Source organism: Taudactylus pleione, unplaced genomic scaffold (assembly GCF_031769625.1).
Source record: "Taudactylus pleione unplaced genomic scaffold, aTauple2 ptg000444l, whole genome shotgun sequence".
NCBI lineage: Eukaryota > Metazoa > Chordata > Amphibia > Anura > Myobatrachidae > Taudactylus > Taudactylus pleione.
In genome coordinates, this window is record NW_028284846.1 from 429,534 (window position 1) to 449,681 (window position 20,148).

Consider the following 20,148-nt stretch of genomic DNA (forward strand, 5'->3'; position numbering starts at 1 on the left):
CCAGGCAGACCTAGCCGGGCACCGCTTCCATCCCAGCTATGACGGAGAGGAGTAACCACCCGAGAGGGAGGGACTCACGTGGTCTGTCCTTTTTAAGTTACCACTCACTCCAGCCGCTGCCTTTGGCCCCGCCCTCAGCTCCGCCCAGTGCCTGACGTAGTAAAGGTCTGAATGGTTGTGTATAGCTCCCCTTCAGTGAATGTGCAGGATGTGACGTGTGAGTGAGGGCGGAAGTGCGGTTCCATACAGGGAAGGCAGTGTATAGACTATAGATCCCCTTCAGTATTTACTGTTTGTACCTGGATTGGAAGTGACCGGGAAATGAAGGGATCAGGCGACTGACTGACTGACAGACAGACAGAGAGATGTGGCGTTCCCCCGGGTACAGTGGCAGTGCGTTACCGACTGGCTCGGTGTGAGGATGTTTGTACCCAGAGCAGTTAAGAGGCGACAGGAGAACGAAAGGCCCAGGGGGAAGAAAAGAGCATCCGAAGAGAGTGCTATATTCACAACCCGGTCTCCGTTACCTGACCCCTCTCACCTTGCTGCTGCCGCCAGTGGGTGGCCGCCCGCTCACACTCCCCATCTGTCTGTAAGCCCTGCTGCCCCTGCCTCCCCTCCTGCCACTCTTACAGTGACCACCCCCTGTGATGTCCCAGTTCCAGTCCCCTCATCTCCTGCACCAGTGCTAACATCTGTCTCTGGTTGTACCAGTCTGTCAGCATCATTCTCCAGTACAGGACATATTCCAGTATTAGCCCCCTCTCCTGCCCTCTGTACAGTACCCATCCTCTGTGATGTCCCTACGTCACCACCGGAACCCCAATCTCCTTCATCTGTGTCTGCTTGTACCGCTACCTCCAGTACATCGCATATTTCAGCATCTGCCCCCTGTCCTGCTCTCTGTACAGTACCCATTGATGTCCCTGTGTCACCAGACCTCCCATCACCTGCACCAGTGCTAACATATGTCTCTGGTTGTCCTGGTCTACTAAGATCTAGTTCTTCTAATACATCACATATTTCAGCATCTGCTCCTCTCTTGACTGATTTGAGTCCTTCAGTCCAACTCTCCTCTTCAGCATCCTCTCCTGACTATCTTTCATCACCTATCCCCCACCCCATACCTCTCCCAATATCTTCATCTTCCAAATCCGTGAACCCATCTGCCTCTGCCCTTCCTTCTGACTTGGAAGATGAACCCATCAAATCTTTCAGCAAAGTTCAACGTTGGCCGCTCCTGGGGGAACCTGTCTGTGTTGTGTGTGGTAGATATGGCGAGTATATATGTGACCAGACAGAGCACGATGTGTGCAGTTTGGAGTGTAAAGCCAGGGACATATTGCAGTGTACAGGAATAACAACCCCCCAAAGCTCTTCTATAACTGCAGAGTCCTCATCTTTAGCTGCTATAATAACTGCAGAAAATGCTGCTGCAGAACAATCACCATTGTCTAATCCAGCTACTAGAACACTGACACCAACTCCATATCAATACCCGAATGCAGAGTCTCCGTCTGCTCTGCCTCACTTCCATGATGCACCATACATCTACACAGAACATGACTTTATTACCCAGCTTGCGCAGGATCAGATTGACCATCTAAGACATCAGCTTGGATTGTCTGTGCAAGGGATTGAGGTGTGCAGACCAATCATAGAGTTTGAACATTGTTGCTTTCCCCCAGCTCTCAGTGCAAACTTGAAAAGGGCTGGATACGAAGTTCCAACTCCTATCCAAATGCAGATGATCCCTGTAGGACTGATGAAAAGGGATATACTGGCAAGTGCAGACACAGGCTCAGGGAAAACGGCTGCTTTCCTTCTCCCAGCTGTTATCAGGTGTATGGAACAGGTATGCTACGTGAATGAGCTCACATGCCAATGTTTTTTTTTTTTCTTTTACTATTTATATTATATGATTGTGGTGATGTCTTCTGTATACCCGTGTTCCGTAAGGTCATCTTCAAGAATAATGGTACATACACATGGTACGTTAAAAATGAACGGTATCGTTCATATCGTTAATTTTAAAGTACCAACCAACTTAAGGCCCCCATACATCAGAGATTGATTGCAGCAATCGTGCAATTTGCAATCGATTGTGTATAAAAAATCTTTCCCTTTTTCAATCGATTGCTGATTGTAGAGATGCCACAATTGATTGAAAAAGGGAAAGATTTTTATACACAATCGATTGCAAATTGCACGATTGCTGCAATCAATCTGTGATGTATGGGGGCCTTTACCCACACCCAGTGAGGCGCGTTCCCGCATGGACGATAACGAGGCCAACCTGGACGATATTATCTCTCCATAGGAGTCCGCGATCGTTGACCGTGGGTCATTGGTGGTTTTTTGGTGTGTGGATGAACTATACCGTTCATCCAGCACACCGGGATTTTAAAGGGAAATCGTTCAGAGATATCGTTATCGCTGATGATCATCCTGTGTGTGCGCACCATTTTTCTCCCATATTAGATTATATTTTTACTTACATTTTAGTAATTTCAGTAAAAGATATGGAGGCTGGCTACTACCACCAAGTATTCCTCCCTCTTACAACAAGTGGAATCTGTCATTGATATTCACAAGGAGTAGTGATGTATTATTAAAACATTTCTACTCAAATTATTAAAAACTGCAGCTCTTTCCAATGAAATAAAGTTTGAACAAAAGGCCTGAATCAGACCTGCTCACGAGCGCTCGCAAGCGGGTCGATGTTGGCCCAGTGCGCATGCGCAAAACCCGGATAGCGACGGTCAAGCAGTCGCTCCGGATCTCGTACCAAAGGGGGCGTGCTGTTGATGGTGAGTAACAGCATGCCCCCTTTGGTGGGCGTGCCAGGGGCGTGGCTGCCCAGACTGAGGCGTTCCCATGGGAACGCCTACCGTCTGGGGCCGGCCCCACTGACATCACAAGTGATGTCAGTGGGAGTGCTCTCGGCTCTGATAGAGCCGAAAGCACTCCAGGGCTTGCGGCAGCGAGACCCTACCACAAGGGTCTTGTCGCAAGCCCGATGGTTGCGATGGTCTTGACCATCGCGACTATCTTCCTGGCCGCTCGCTATAGCTGTCGGTGGTCACCCACAGCTATACTAGCGGCCAGGAGGCCGCTCTAAAAATTAAGAAGGACGGCCCTGATTCAGAGCGAGCGCTCTGTCAGAGCGTCCTGCTCTGAATCAGGGCCAAAGTTTCTCTAGATATGGGAGTAACCTTTCTTTTACTAGACAAGGAGAGGTCTATAATTTCATATTGCTTTCAAAATAAGTGATTTTTTTTTTTTCTCCTAGGTCATGAGGGCCATTAATTAAAGCTGGTGTACAGTAAACTAATCAGTACTAGTTAAGAAATAAAATTAATTGACTTGGTTGCTTTATGTCATAATTTTTTTTATCATAATTGAGCACCAGTTTTCAGAAAACTTCCACTCATGTATAGTGAAAAGAATGTCCCATCTGAAAAGATCACTGCCTATGTAATTAGGCTCGTGTTTGCCAATGTATGTTTCCAGTTGGACATGGTTATAATTGGAACAAACATCCTTTACACTAAAATATAATTTATATGCAGTAGTAGAAATGTTCTGTATCTGTATAACAACATTATTTGTTCCTGTAAATCGTTATATAGTGCAATACAGGCGGAATGACACCAGTGATAGTTACCATGAATTTACCTTTCCCTTTTTAGAAGGATTCCCCGGCAGCACTAATTCTCACACCCACGAGAGAGCTTGCTGTGCAGATCGAGAGACAGGCACAAGAGTTGATGTTCAAGATACCCCAAATGAAGACAGCCTTGCTTGTCGGGGGAATGCCACTACCACCCCAGCTACACAGATTGAAGCAAAATGTGCAGGTGATTTAACAGGTGTCCTCAGTTATGTCACTTGGTGCTTACAGAATGTGCACTTGTTTTAATCAAACTAGTTTCCCATCTTCTCATTGATGTCATTTTTCAACTGTTTTTTTTAGGATATATTCTACTAATTTGTTTTAAATCAAAGTAGAGGGAAGGAGGAAAGTGCAGCTGTCTGTCTATTAGTTTCTTTTCATTTTAACTGTTCCCTGTAATTTTGTTGAGAGAAATAGAATTACAATAAAAAATATTTTTATGTTTTTAATATACTGTAATATTTTACTGTTACAATACAGTCTCACACCATGAATCGGTATGAACATTCATCCTGTGACATATAAATGAAAATCAAGGCCAATCTATAGCAGAGAAGATGTGAATTTACATCACCTGGATACTATGCATCTCTTAAAAGGCACCCAAACCTCACAAAATACGTTTGTTTATGTATGGCTTATATATAGGTATTCAAGTGCTAGTACCGCTTTGATCAAATGGGTAGTGACCTCCCATTTGTCTGTTCAGGGTTATTCTTTAGTTCCTATGTCCTGGTCCCACATCCAATGACACTAGATTATGTCCCCTTCTGCTTGGCCATGCTCTAAGGCAGGGGTCTTCAAACTTGGCCCTCCAGCTGCTGTGGAACTACACATCCCAGCATGCACTGCCAACTTTTTGATATAACAGCATGCTAAAACTATGTGCAGTGCATGCAGGGATGTGTAGTTCCACAGCATCTGGAGGGCCAAGTTTGAAGACCCCTGCTCTAAGGTGTTGCATTGTAACACAATTACAGAACCAATAAGACTGAAAAGAGGACTTTGGGGAGAGAGTATAAAACACAGACAAAAAAGGCACATTAGGGTAATCAGGGCTAATAATGCTTGTATAGAAGTTGTGTCGGCCATACATGGGGCGATTTGAAAACTTACGACACCTCAGTACATTTTCAAATTCAGCCCGATGCATCGCATGCTGCTGTGGATGGTAAACGATGGATCTTACAAGATGCTTCGTTTACCTGTTTAACAGCATGACGGATTGCAGATCTTATGGTATTTCCATAAGATCTACGATGCCGATGTATGATGGCGGGGACCCGCATCGCCGTCGTACAGCATGCCAAAACACACACGATATGCACGATCGGTCGTTGTGATCGATCGAAACGTGCATATCGTGTGTAAAATCTTACCGTGTATGGGGGCCTTTTAGAGAAAGCTTATTAACCTATATTTCTAGAATTTCATTTACATTTTTGTAGATAAATGTAAAAGGTGAAATATAGGATTAGTGTGTGTTTGAGGTATATCTGTAAACATACTGCGTTTTTTTTCCCCTTGCAATGCTATCAGATTATTATCGCAACCCCTGGACGACTCTTGGAAATAATTAAACAGAATTCTGTCAACCTTGGTGAACTGAAAATCCTAATAGTTGATGAGGTAAGTGTAATTTGTGTGTAGATTTTTTTTTTTTTTACTAACGCTATGCTAGTTTTCCTGCAGTATATTGTTTGTAATATTGCATAATGTTGCATTCAGCAACTCCAACATGTTGTCAGGAACAGTAAATTAATGTAAAAGCATAGCCTGTACCATTAATGGTTGTTGTATTATAATACACATACAAAACTTGGCAAATGCTATTGCCTCAAAGCACAAATATACATAATTTTTCATTCCTTTTTGAATGATGATCTGTTTATCAAAATGTGTGTATTTTCTATTTCTCAGGCAGACACCATGCTCAAGATGGGGTTCCAGCAGCAAGTCCTTGATGTTTTTGAACACACCCCACAAGAGCGACAGACAATCCTGGTTTCAGCCACTATTCCTGCCAGCATTGAAAGTTTTGCCCAGCAGCTCTTGGAGCATCCTGTACGTATCACTGTGGGTGAGAAGAACCAGCCGTGTGCTAATGTCCGTCAGATTGTACTATGGGTGGAAGAGCCTTCCAAGAAAAAGAAGCTATTTGAAATACTAAACGTAAGCATTTATTGGTGCTAAGTGTTTGCATAAAAATAATTGTAGTTTACATGTAAAATTAAGTATCCTAATTATAATATGGAAAACACATTTATGTATATTTTCATTGAACAGATATGTATAAAACAATCACTATACTAGTTGGACAAAAGTTTGTGGACATTTTAGACTTAGTAATTGACATATACTTTTGCAGCAATAGCTTAAGCCAGAGGTTCCCAAACATGGCCCTCAAGGCACCCCAACAGTCTGGTTTTAGAGTTTAGAGATAACCATGGTTGAGCACAGGTGGATAAATCAAATTGACTGAGGTACTAATTAAGTCACCTGTGGACAAGCATGCCTATTTCTAAAACCTGAACTGTTGGGGTGCCTTGAGGACTGAGTTTGGGAACCTTTGGCTTCAACCATATATTTCCTACATACGGTCTTCAATCTATGCTTGGTGCTGTGTTGGCTTGCATTTTAGGTGTTTTATTAAGAGAGAATATATTAGGGCGTCTACCTTTCTGTAGCTGAATAGTAGCAGGCAGCTCTCCTAGGGGTCCTCCAACACCCTAAGTGCAAATTTGAAACTGTTATAAAGGATAGCACCAAAATGTTTATCCCAGACCCAAGAGACAAACAACAATATAAATATGTAAAAAAAACTATTTATTATACGGCATAAAAAAATATGTAGGTGCCAAATGACATTAATAGCACAGATTGACAATAAATGGACAACCTATTCGCATGTATGATCTGTACAAAGAAATTCTCTTAGAAACACATACTAAGTAAAAATATCAGGTAAATAATCCACGGTCTCATCCAGACTGGGGTGTGTGTATATAATATACACACACACACAGATGGAAAGCTTGATTATAGAATTGAGCAATTAGACATTGATCCTTAATTTCTATTTGGGTTTTTTTTTTGTTTTGTATATTCCTGTTATTTGTGAAAATCAGCAGAGATTGATTTAAGAGAAATAAATATATTTTTTTCCCTCAAAGGCCGCGACATAATTAAACGCGATGCTGAATAGCCCTGAGAGGGAGTTCCCAAAGCTATTCAATTCAGCGCGCTGTTGTCGGACAATGCCGGTTCTTGCGACTTAACCTGAGTGTTTAGTCACAAGAACTGGCATTCTCTGGCTAAAGCGCCAGCCGCGTGGCTGTTAGCGCTGCTAACAGAAACAGCTGCACGGTCGGCACTTTTGACTGATTTCTCCTCACACCCTCCTGAGAAGAAGAAATCCTTACTCGGACCAAACCGCGCGCTGAATTGAATAGCATCGGGAGCTCCCACTGAGGGCTATTCAGCACCGCGCTGAATTGAATCGCGGCCAATGATTGTGAATATTAACAAGATTTGTTAGCCCAACCTCCCCAAACACAAACCATATTTTGCAACTCTTTTTGGGAGGATCTTTAGTGTATGATTCCTGCCCAAATACCTATGTAGTAAATAATAGAATGTGGGTTTGTTTTTTTAATTAATTTATTTTTCTTGTATTAAGGGACCCTCAACAGTCACTGCTTCTCATCATAATATTTATAGCATAACCTTTTTGATTGTGGTAAAATGATAATTTAAAATCTCTATATGTATGATATCAGACCACATTTTAGGTCAAATTAATGCAGGAAAACTTTCTTTCTTAGTCAAATTGACATTAAATGGCACTATATATATATATATATATATATAAAGTTCCAAAATTGTCCATATCCACATTTGATCCTGAGTGACAACATTTAATTGATGTCAGTTTAAACATTTGTTCTCTCTGTGGAAATGGTCAGCGGCATCCTGGACCCTGTGTGATCCAGTATTCTCAGCTCTGCTTATTACAGAGGAGTAATTATTGAACATTACTGTAGTGTCTTAGCTATAATAACTATGACTAGTTCTGTCATGGAATATGTGCTTGTTATTCATTTACATCTATGTTACATAGTGTTACCATTTCTATAGTATGTTTTAAACAAAGGTAACATTGTTGATTGCCTGACACAAAATGGCAATATATTTTATATTTAAGAAAACTTCTGACATTTCTGCTATTATTTGTTACGTTGTGCCCAATTAGACAGTAGCAGGGATTGAGGATGATGCTGACAGTGGTATAAGCAGATTTGGGAGCAAAGCAAAAAAAAGGAGCAAATTTGCTTCTGGACAAACCATGTTGCAGTGTAAGGGATGTAATTGCTCTTATTTATTTCTCTCTCATGTCCAGCAATTAGTGCCCAAATATCTGACAGCTTTGTTTTGACAGTAACGTTTACAATTGAGGGTGTGATTCAGAGTTGTACGCTAATGGTGCTGTAGTTTCGAATTTGTACACTGCTGCCGTGGAAATATATTCTAATGTCAGACACCGACATTTGTATTGAGACCCCCACAGGTGGCATCGCAAATCCAAGCGGCTGCGTACAAAGATGCAGCATCGGTCGCAGATCCTTAATTAATAAACCGACCTGAGTAACCCTATGATCACGCAGAATGTCCATCTGTCATGAAACGCTGGAGCCATTTTTTATTGTGTACAGGAACACAGGCGCAGACTGTGACTCGACCCCTGAAAACGTCCAGGAGACGCCAGTATTTTATGCCGCTACTCCCCGTTACCTCCCTAAAATGCTCTGTGACTTTAAATCAGTCTCCGCAAGCGGAAACATTAATGTACCTATATGCACCCGCAGATTACCAATAATCTCTCCGCTGCGTACATATGGGCATTTTGTACATCTCTGAATCAGGCCCTGAGTTAGTGTCTTCTCCTTCCCAACCCTAAATTCACCTAATTTTAAATTTGCCCCATTGCACTGTAACATCGTTTTGCCAGGGTGCCAATTTGCTCTATATTAACTCAAGATAAGACCAACTGTGTCCCTGCATTTACATACAGAATAGCATCATACCCAATTGTCTGTATGCTGTAGGGTACTAAGCACTATGTAAGCCACTAATAAGCAGGAATGTGACAAGTTCTCTTTAAATCTTTGGCTAGAGTTTCATAATTGCATTATATAGAGCAGGGGTGGGGAACCTTATTTTCTGCCGAGGGCCATTTTGATATATATAACGTTATTGGCGGGCTCTGTGCAGGTCACACTCCCTCCATGTGACGTCACACGGGGACGGGGCCCACAATCGCTGGTGATTACAGCAATGCTCGGAGCATCCTGAGGCTGCTCCGCGGAGATGTAAGGGCAGTGATGTGACTGTCTGAAGCATCCTAAGGACGCTCCAGGTGGCACTGCTGCAAAAATTGTGGCTACAGGTTGCCATTTTAGGCACCCTGCTAGCCAGATGAGGCTAGCAGAAAAAAGCTCAGAGGGGAAGACCAAATGATTCCACGGGCCTTATACGGCCCCAGGGCCTGAGGTTCCTCATCCCTGATATAGACAGTGAGCATTGAATGTGGATCCCCAAACCCTATATCGTTACCACATCAAGCCTCCAATCCTCACAGATGGCATCTATCTCACTAGGACTCAAAGCTTTTCCAGCCCCCTGTTCTGGTATTTGTTGATTGCCGTCTCGGAGCAGATCTGCTCAGTGAAGCTGTACATAAGATTACCGAATTGGAATGTGTTGCGATCCATTCTGAGAAACCCCAATTTGAAAGAACTAAGATACTGAAGGTAAGGACATCTATGATGATATAGTGTTCACAAACTTTTTTTTTTTTTTTTTTTTTTTTTTTTTTACAATGGTCGCATTGAAAAGCAGAGCAGAGGGATATGCTGGTTACAAAAAAGAAAAAAAATTAAGACTAAAGGGCCTGATGCAGAGTTTGACCTATGCCTATTTGTGGAGTGTATTGTGCACATACTCCATAACTGAGTGTACACAAGTACGGGTGATAGGTTGGGTACAGAATCCCAACGTTCAGAATCTCGAAATTCAGATACCTGACAGCGGCAGTCAAAATCCTGACTGATAAGTATTTTATTCCGGACCTTAACTATCGCCTCCCGCATCCTAAATCTCCCCTCCCACAGCCTAACACTAGCCTTCCCCCCTAATGTCTAGCCCTAATACCGCCGGGATTGTGCCCGTCGGGTTGCCGCTGTCGGTATTGTAACCATCTGCATTGTGACGGTCGGGATTCTGCCTACATCCGCCGCTGAGAATTTGTATGCAGCTATACAACAAGGAAAAAGAAAAAGAGGTAGTATATCGGTGAACAAGTCGATTGGTTACAAATTACTTAAAACATAACTTTTATTAGATATGTATTATAATATATATCACCACTCTAGGGAAATAAAGCGGCGAAGTATTAAAATATATAGAGAAAGAAGAAATTAAAATTAAACTGAGGGTCTTCTCTTTAATGGGTTTATTAATCAATATCTTCTAGTGAGAAGATCAACTATCTCATCTGTGATCGGATATAGTTTAAATTATACGTCTGTTATTGATCCATATCTTGGATCTCCTATGTGAATTCCCACAGTATACAATTTGTATAATCTATAAAATGTGTAGATTATACTCCAAATGTTGCAGATTCAGCTGCTTCTATAATATCGGCACCTTCATATCAATTAACATTTACAAATTATATTCAAATTCTATTGAATATAATTTGTAAATGTTAATTGATATGAAGGTGCCGATATTATAGAAGCAGCTGAATCTGCAACATTTGGAGTATAATCTACAAATTTTATAGATTATACAAATTGTATACTGTGGGAATTCACATAGGAGATCCAAGATCTGGATCAATAACAGACGTATAATTTAAACTATATCCGATCACAGATGAGATAGTTGATCTTCTCACTAGAAGATATTGATTAATAAACCCATTAAAGAGAAGACCCTCAGTTTTATTCTAATTTCTTCTTTCTCTATATATTTTAATACTTCGCCGCTTTATTTCCCTAGAGTGGTGATATATATTATAATACATATCTAATAAAAGTTATGTTTTAAGTAATTTGTAACCAATCGACTTGTGCACCGATATACTACCTCTTTTTCTTTTTCCTTGTTGTATCTATGTATAACGGTAGTTGGTAGCACACCACCCATATATACAGTCCTGGATAATAAATAATGATTGTATGTTTATAGGGTGGTTGTCGAATAGAATTTGTGTGGTGTTCTACATTTTTTACATTTGTATGCAGCCCCAGTTGATGCAGAGTTGTGTGCATGACGATCACATCTCCAATAGTGACTAAAGGTGCGTAACTGGGCTGTAACAGGGTGCTCTCACGTAGGCAAAGTTCATTGTGGACATATCAACGCATCTGTGGGCTATGCGGAGTTGGACCTATATTTTCAGGAGTGTCTATTGCACCTTTTATAGGATACTGCAAATGCACACTAACTACTAGTGGCAAACGAAGTCCATGGATAATGGGCTGAACACTGCAAAATATATACAACTTTGCACACGGGAATATCTACATATATTGCAAGCAATGCAAGAGCACATGTGCTGATTTCCATCCAACTCTGGGCCTGATTCAGACCCGCTCGCGAGCGCTATGCGCTCGCAAGCGGGTCGATGGTGGCCCAGTGTGCATGCGCACGACGGAGCCGGCTCCGCCGTGCGCATGCGCGAGACCTGGATAGCGACGGGTAATCTGTCGCTCCGGGTCTCGTACCAAAGGGGGGCTGGCCGGGGGCATTGCTGCCCAGACGGAGGCGTTCCCATGGGAACGCCTACCGTCTGGGGCCGGCCCCACTGACATCAAGTGATGTCAGTGGGAGTGCTTTCGGCTCTGTTAGAGCCAAAAGCACTTTGGTGCTTGTGGCAACTAGACCCTACCACAAGGGTCTCGTCGCAAGCCCGATGGTCACGATAGTGTGAGGGCACCTTAAGGCAGTAATAGAACTGAAGTGATGCTATCCAGACGAGAGAGGCCAGTATTATAAGAAACCTATTATGATAACTGTTTTGATGTTCTTTAACATATCATAAGCCAAAGTCAATATGTCATTATAATGAAGTTATATGAATGATACAAAGATCTATGTTTTGAAATTGTCTGTATTGTCGTAATGTTGTCACAATACATTCTTCTATACATAGGTTTGCCTAGAATCAAAATGATCTTCAAAAGCAAGTTAGTCATTATGATTAAAAACAAATAGACCCCCACACACAGGGTTTAACTGTGTGATTAGGATTTAATCTGTGTTCTGCAGAACACAATGCAGTACAGATTTAGGCACATTGCAACGCTACGGTGAGGTAATTTGACTGCTTCAGGTCACAAGCATTGTCTGGCAACCAATAAATACAGATCAGCCATAACATTAAAACCACCTGCCTAATATTGTATAGGTATATTATAATTGAAAATCCATGGGGTAAACCCTGGATATGTAAAAGACAACTTGCAATAGGCAGACAATCTGTGTAATGAAAATTTATACTGTTTTCCAAATAAACTTTTTAGTAGCGGAACATTGTCCAGATGGGCATAGGCCCTTTTGTGGTATTGGAGTCTTTGTGCAGCTATGATAGATAAGTAATTACCAATTAATGGTAATACAAATTGGTAATTAATTACCAGTTCCATGTAGATTATTGCGGGGTTTCCTTTACCTTTTGCTAAAGATGTGGGAAGGGAAAAGCGAAACACCTCAGGTATTCTTATCTGACCGCATCGCTACACTCAGTCTTCTGTGGCTCAACTATTAATTTGTTTTCACTGTTTGGAGCCATAACCATTTGTGCTACAGTAGTTTTTCTATGGCAGAGGACCAGACTGGCTAGCCTTTGCTTCCCATGTGCAACAATGAGTCTTGAGTGCCTATGAGGCTGTTGCCGGTTCACTAGTGTGTTTTCCTTCCTTGGACCACTTTTGGTAGGCACTAGCCACTGCATACCGGAAACACCCGATAAGTCCCGCCGTTTTGGAGATGCTGTGACCCTGAAGTCCTTAAGCTTGCCCCTTTTTTATCTGCTTCCAACACATCAAAAAATAAATAAATAAAAATCTGAAAAGTAAGAATGCTTTAAAATAAAATAGAAGTAGTAATTAGTTTATTTTTATTGATTAACAAAATGTAAAGTGAATGAACAGAAGAAAAATCTAAATCAATTCAATATTTTGTGTGATCACCCTTTACCTTCAAAACAGCATCAATTCTTCTAGGTACACTTGCACAAAGTCAGGGATTTTATAGAATTATAGTTAGGTGTATAATTAACCAATCATACCAAACAGGTGATAATCATCATTTTCATATGTAGGTTGAAACACAGTCGTTAACTGAAACAGAAACAGCTGTGTAGGAGGATTAAAACTGGGTGAGGAACAGCCAAACTCTGCTACAAAGGTGAGGTTGTGGAAGACCGTTTCATGTCACAGGTCATATACCATGGCAAGACTGAGCATAACAAGAAGACACAAGGTAGTTATACTGCATCAGCAAGGTCTCCCCCGGGCAAAGATTTCAAAGCAGACTGGGGTTTCAAGATGTGCTGCTCAAGCTGTTTGAAAGAAGCACAAGGAAACGGGCAACGTTGAGCAACCGTAGACGCAGTGGTCGGCCAAGGAAACTTGCATGAGATGAAAGACGCACCGTGCTACTTCCCTTCGAAATCAGAAGATGTCCATCAGTGCCATCAGTTCAGAACTGGCAGAAACAAGTGGGATCCAGGTACACCCATCTACTGTTTGGAGAAGTCTGGCCAGAAGTGGTCTTCATGGAAGAATTGAGGCCAAAATGCCATACCATCGACGTGGAAACAAGGCCAAGCGACTCAACTATGCATGAAAACATAGGAACTGGGGTGCAGAAAAATGGCACGAAGTACATTGGACCTATAAGTCAAAATTTTAAATATTTGGCTGTAACAGAAGGCAGTTTGTTCGCCGAAGGGCTGGAGAGCGGTACAATAATGAGTGTCTGCAGGCAACAGTGAAGCATGGTGGAGGTTCCTTGCAAGTTTGGGGCTGCATTTCAGCAAATGGAGTTGGGGATTTGGTCAAGATAAAGCTGTCCTCAATGCTGAGAAATACAGGCAGGTACTTTATCCATCATGCAATAACATCAAGGAGGCATCTGATTGGCTCCAAATTTATTCTGCAGCTGGACAATGACCCCAAACATACAGCCAATGTCATAAGTAAGAACTATTTTCAGCGTAAAGAAGGCCCCCACAGAGCTCTAATCCCAACATCATTGAGTCTGTATGGGATTACATAAGGAGACAGGATTTAAGCAAGCCTACATCCACAAATATCTGTAGTTAGTTTTCTAAGATGATTGGATCAACCTCCCTGCCGGGTTCCTTCAAAAACTGCGTGCAAGTGTACCTAGAAAAATTGGTGCTGTTTTGAAAGCACACCTGCCTAAAACTTTTGCACAGTACTGTGTATATATACAAACGTGTGCACTCAATGACCTTTTCAAGTCTTTGTCTTGGGCTGAATTAATTGTAAAAATGTAGTTCTGTATGAACCTGAAAGATGTTTGTTTTCACCCTGAAAACTTCTTTTTATTTTGTTATGAAACCTGTCTGATCCACTGGAACGTCATTCAGCAATCTTCATGCTTTGAATGGAGATACCATCCATACATACTGCAGTGTTTGGAGGAGCTCCGATTATTGGGCCGTCACTTCTCCATTCCTATGTGTAAGATACACTATCATGTAGTCCCAGGGGTAGGTATTCAACATTAGGCCCTCCAGCTGCTCTAGAACTAAACAGCCAATCATGCTCTGCCATAGTTGTTATTTGCACATGCTAAAACTGTGAGAGGGCGTTCTGGGATTTGGAGATTCACTACAGCTGGAGGGTCGCATGTTGTACATCCCTGGTGTAGTTTATGGCCAGCTTCACAGTCACTATGATGCAATCTTCCACCAATCATGAAGTGGCTAAGCATTTGCTTGATGCAGAACGGTAAAAGATTATAGAACTTTGTGGGGTGCTCCCTCCCCTGGGATACCCACAGTTTACTGTATTTAGAAGGTTCTCATCACCTTCAGCGCTGTTCCTCTTCTTCTGTAACAGGGAAGATCGAACACAGCGATTCTAAAGTCTTAAATTACAGCCGCGGAGTTAAATCTCTCCTGGTATAAAAAGAGCCAAATGCTGGATAGAATCCTATGTAAGGGTTGGAAACCTGCTAAATAAAGTAATTTATTGAGGATCCCAGAGGAGAGACCAACCAAAGTATTAATATTTGTAATTGAGGTTATTTAGTCAAATGATGTATTTTAATAATCCTTCCAGATTTGATTAGTATTGAAGGCTGACTGGACAGAAATGTCTATTCCCCTATTATACAGGGATTGCTACAGGGAGAGTATGATGTTGTTGTCAGCACCGGTGTCCTAGGAAGAGGTTTGGATTTGGTGAATGTGAAGTTGGTGGTGAATTTTGACATGCCGTCAAGTATGGATGAATATGTTCATCAGGTGAGTAGATGAGATTGTTTTTCTTTTTTTTATCAGGCCTTAATTTTATTTGCTGTTTTTTTTTTTGTATAGAAAGAGTATCTGATATTGCACAGTAACAATTGTACAGAATTACAGATCAGAAGACTAGTTTCAAAGGTGATTGATTAGACTTGCTTGCATTATATCCTCTCATTAGTTTCTCAGAATTGAAAATTGTTAATTTGCTAATTAATTTCATTATTTTATATACCCCCCCCCCCAAAAAAAAAACAAAAAAAAACTAATGGGACAGATGCGTAGGACCCCATCTAGTCCGGCGAAGTCAGCAATTCGATGTGGCATCGATTCCACAAGTGGTCAGAAGACCTCTGGAGAGATGTTGCCCATGGAGCATTCTGATATTTGTAGGTGCAGTATCTTGGGTGCCTAATCCTCCCCATAACACCACTACTTAGCGTTGGGATGCCGGCATTCCGACATCTGGGGTTTGAAACTACATTCCCAAGTTGGGCGAACGTGTTGGCTACATTATTCATTGGAACTCTCCAGAATTTAACCGATTCTGAACAACTTTTAGAGCTGCGGAATATGTGTGCTCTACATAAATAACTGGTAATAATAACTTCGGACCAATGACATGGTGCATGAAGTCCATGATGGGCTGCAAATGGTCATCATGCAGTGTAGCGGCTACTAGTCAATGACGTGTTCAGACGAACAAGTAGACCCAACCTATGCCATGTAAACACACCTGACACCCTTATGGAACTACCACCAGGCTGCATGGTGCCTTGTTGACAACTGGGGTCCATGGTCTCATGGGGTCTCGCCACACCCGAACCCAACCATCAGCCCCAAGCAGCTGGAACAGTGACTCATTGGATCATGCCACATGTTGCCAGACCACCAATGTCCAATTAGTGAAGTCACGAGCCCTGGTTAGGCGTTGTGTCCAGTGTCGTAGTGTTAACAGGTGCTCTGGTGGATCTTCTGCTACCATATCCCACAGAAGCTAAAGAACGATGCACTGACCTGCTAGATATGTGTCTGGTACCTCCTGCATTGAATGTGGATGTGCTGCTTGTCTGTTACCACAAACAGTTCTGGCCAGATGCTGCTGGCCACGATCATTAAGCACCTGTGGTCGACCACTGTGCTGTCCACAGTGAGTGGTAATACATTCCATGAGGTATTCCAGGTACACACATGACACTGTAGATTGAGGAATGTTGAATGCCTGCACAACTTCGGAAAGTAAATGCCCCATCCGTCGGGCACCCACTTATACCCCGTTTGAACTCTGGGCCTGATTCAGAGCTGCTCGTAAGCGGCCGCTCGTTCGCTCTCAGCGATGTTCGCACAACTGCGCATGCATATGGGTCGTAATGCGCATGCGCAAACCAGTCATTGCGGTCGGAAATCGTGCGCTCGCAAAACAGCGAGGGGCTGCTAATTTGATTGACAGAATGTACCGTTTGTGGGTGGTAACAGGGGAAGGTGCTTGAAAACGGGGGAGTGGAGATCCGAACGCAGGCGTGCCAAACGGACTAAAGGGCATTTAATGGGAGTGCATAATTAGTAAAGGAGCGTCATCGACCACGTCACTTGGTTGTCTTTTAGCCTGAACTGGTCGCAGTGATTGCGGTAGGAAAATCCTACCACAACCACTGCGAGCAGTTCTGATGCCTTTCGATGTACCCGATTAATCTAATTAATACCGGAGATGACGTGTGATGCGAACGGCAAAGGGGCGTCATTACAAAATAGCAAGCGTATTTTTCGTTTGCTCGCTCGCTCGCTCAGACGTAGAGGCGTCAACAAACCGCAAAGAGCGAGCGCTCAATTTAAATAGCTGGCCCCTTTTTTGGAACGACCGTCCGCAAATAGCGTCCGGCTCTGAATCAGGCTCCCTGTTTCCAACACTTCACAGTATGGTGACGCTACTTACCATTGTGGGGCAGCTATACTACATATATCTTCAAACAGTGATCGTGCTGAGTGACAAAACATGCCCGGCCTTTACACATTATGCCACGCATTAATACCCCATTTTATACATTCTGCATCCTCCCATCCCCAGCAGCCTATTACCTAACTTTGTCCCTCTAGCAGACCCAGGGTCCCGGGCCCCAAGGTTTAGGGCCCGTCAAAGACATTGTTGTGTTGGGCCCCAAGACTTTTGTTGCTGGCCCTGAGCAGACCTCACCGGCTGCCTGGCCGCCCGCATCAGCAGGCAGCCGCACCAGCCGACTGCACTCAGTGCAGCCCCGCTGTCATACAAACCTGGGGCCGCGTGTGAGCCATTCTTTGCTCGCTGACCGGCAGCCGCTGCTGATTGGCTGCCGGTCCGCGAGCTCCAATTGGATCACGACCGGCACCTATTTGATTGATAGCATTGCTTTTAGCTAAGCTTGCAGGGCGGCGCGCTGTGCTGCGGCCAATCCCTGACAGCCTGACAGGGATAGCTAGCGGCACAGCGCATCCCCGGGGACCCGGCTCTTTTTTAAAAGTGAGTCCCCAGTCCTTAAAACCGGGCAAAATACACGCTACAGTGCGTATTTGCGATCACTGTTCATACACCTAGAGGTATATTTACTAAAGTGTGGCTTTATATAAGTGGAGATAGCAACCAAACAGCCCATAGCAACCAAACAGATTATATGTATTATCTTCTAGAAAGTGCTAGATAAATGGTAAGTAGAATCTGGTTGCTATGGGCAACATCTCAATTTCTAAAAATCTGCACTTTAGTAAACAGACCCCCTAGCCTCAATTCACTGTGGTGCGAGTGAGACGTCAGGTCCCTTGTGACTGTTTGTGCCAAGCGTCTTTTTTTGTTCGGAATACGCATTACTCGCAAGCGGATGTCACAAAACACTTGAGGAGACAGCACTGACTAAATTGATATGCAACACTTGTATATCTGTGTGAGACTGAGTCTGTATACGACGCACAATGGAATTAGTGCAGTCTCGTCTGTGTATGAATGCTCCTCATTTCATAACTAAAGATGTACATTTTTTTTGGAAACAAAAAACGTTATTGTCCTTTTATGGAAAGAAAACATCTGTAGAGAACATAATATTATTTTGTGCTTAGAAGGGTATGTATGTAAGAAACTGACATAAAACATTAGGCTTCGAAGCTGCTGGAAGATGATTATGGTTGGTTGCTATTAGCCGTTACTGGTTCTCCTACTCTCTGAAAATGTTGACTGCTGACCAGGTTTGGATCAATAGCAATCTCCTTCTATGTCCCGCATTCTGTGACAGAAATAGATTAGTAACATGGAAAGCTTCCAGTTATGATTTTTGTGAAAATGTATTCAAATTCAAATACTATTTCTCATTATTCTTGTTTTTGTTTTTTTTTCTAAATAAGGTGGGACGAGCGGGAAGACTAGGTCATCGAGGAACTGCTATTACCTTCATTAACAAAAATAACAAAAACCTTTTTTGGGACCTGGTGAAAAGAGTGCAACCCACTGGCTCCCTGCTGCCCCCGCAGCTCCTGAACTCCCCTTACCTCTTTGAGCAAAAGAGGGTAGAACAAAGAAAGCATCGGGGCAAAGACAAGTTGGTGACAGGAGAACAGATCCTTGCACTGATCCGAAAACACGACAAGCGGAGGTCCCACAAGTGACCATTGTGCTTGCCTATCAGCACATTTGATATTTTGACATTTTTCCATTCCCTTGGTTATTTTATTTCTGGAAAAATCTTTGACTTATTGACCAATATTTCTTGCTCATAAAGCGTGCCTTTGGAGATTTGTTGCCAAGGGAAATGTTACACACATTGTTGAGAGGTACTTCATTCAAACTGATTAAAGTGCAATAATTAATCTTGTTTATATCTTGTGTTAAGGAATTTGCAGATTTAAGGTGCGTACACACGGGATGATTTTTTTAAACGATTGGTCGTTAACAAAATCGTTATCGTTCAATCGTTCAAAAAGTCAACCAGTTTCTGACTCAAAACAATGAACGAAAACTACCAATGCGCGTTCCCGTTGGTAGTTGCCGTTCATCGCACGCACCTCCTGTCCAACCTGACGAAATTGTCAGGTTGAACATGTTCGGGGATGTGGGAGGGAGCCCGGCACTAAACAAAATCATTCTTCATTTCGTTCAGTGTTTGTGCTCAGTATAGTTAACATCACTGAGCACACCCCTGCCAGGGACCCACGGGATGATTTCGTTCGGGGAGCGAATCGTCCCATGTGTATGCACCTTAAGTGTTCACTGCTGTGTGTAGAGGCTTTTGTGTAACCTGTACAGCAGCCTTTTATTATTTCTGTCCAAGAACTTTAGTGAATAGAGGTGGCCAAAATCTGTAGTTATGCCCTGCCCTATAATGTATCTCCTCCTAGTTCCACTTGCACAATGCCTTTCACCAGTTAAATTTCCCAGCAACCTCTATTTAAAGTGCACAACTCTGATCTGTTTAAGGGCCTGATTCAGCAAGGATCACAGTTACTTATACGCGCGCAATCGGCCGAATATTGTGCATCGCAGTGTGCGAACCAGATGCTGCGATCGGGACGCAGTGACCATGCAGACCATCACAGAGTGATTGACAGGAAGTGCTGTTTGTGGGTGGTGACGGGGGGGTGGTAGGGTGAACGCAGATGTGCCAGTGCGTTTCAACAGTGTTCCATGGGTGTACATAAATTAGCCACTGTGATAACAGATACAGCCTCAGGCCTCATAGCATGCGCAGAAGTTAGCAATTCCTGAGAGATCTGACCTGCCTTAACTGTGCGTATGCGTCTGATGTTACCGATTTTGTTTCTGTATGTTGGCCAAGTATATGGATGTTCGTTCGGTAAAGTGGGCGTCTTTATGCAAACATTTACATATCACCGTTGATATTAGCAACTGCGTTACGTGCGTATAAGCAGAATAGCGATCCATGCTGAA

At 42.8% G+C, this 20,148-nt stretch overlaps 1 protein-coding gene across 2 annotated transcripts; it reads left to right on the forward strand.

The window, feature by feature from the left end:
- The first annotated feature begins 223 nt into the window (after window positions 1–223).
- Window positions 224–19,071, forward strand: DDX59 (DEAD-box helicase 59). 2 transcript variants are annotated; one of them, XM_088447893.1, is made up of 7 exons: window positions 224–1,855; window positions 3,693–3,860; window positions 5,216–5,305; window positions 5,597–5,848; window positions 9,334–9,486; window positions 15,117–15,245; window positions 18,609–19,071. In XM_088447893.1, exons 1-7 carry the CDS (start codon window positions 422–424, stop codon window positions 18,867–18,869), a joined length of 2,487 nt encoding a protein of 828 aa, XP_088304019.1. In that variant the 5' UTR covers window positions 224–421; the 3' UTR covers window positions 18,870–19,071. The 2 variants fall into 2 exon arrangements, with proteins under 2 accessions (XP_088304019.1, XP_088304020.1); XM_088447894.1 differs by lacking the exon at window positions 9,334–9,486.
- Window positions 19,072–20,148: the final 1,077 nt, after the last annotated feature.

What these genes read in the sequence shown, in the direction of transcription:
- DDX59 (XM_088447893.1), top strand. Translation starts at nt 422, where the DNA reads ATGTTTGTACCCAGAGCAGTTAAGAGGCGACAGGAGAACGAAAGGCCC. An exon ending in AAATCCTAATAGTTGATGAG is followed by an intron (nt 5,306 to 5,596) that starts GTAAGTGTAATT and finishes TCTATTTCTCAG; the next exon opens with GCAGACACCATGCTCAAGAT. An exon ending in AGCTATTTGAAATACTAAAC is followed by an intron (nt 5,849 to 9,333) that starts GTAAGCATTTAT and finishes CTATCTCACTAG; the next exon opens with GACTCAAAGCTTTTCCAGCC.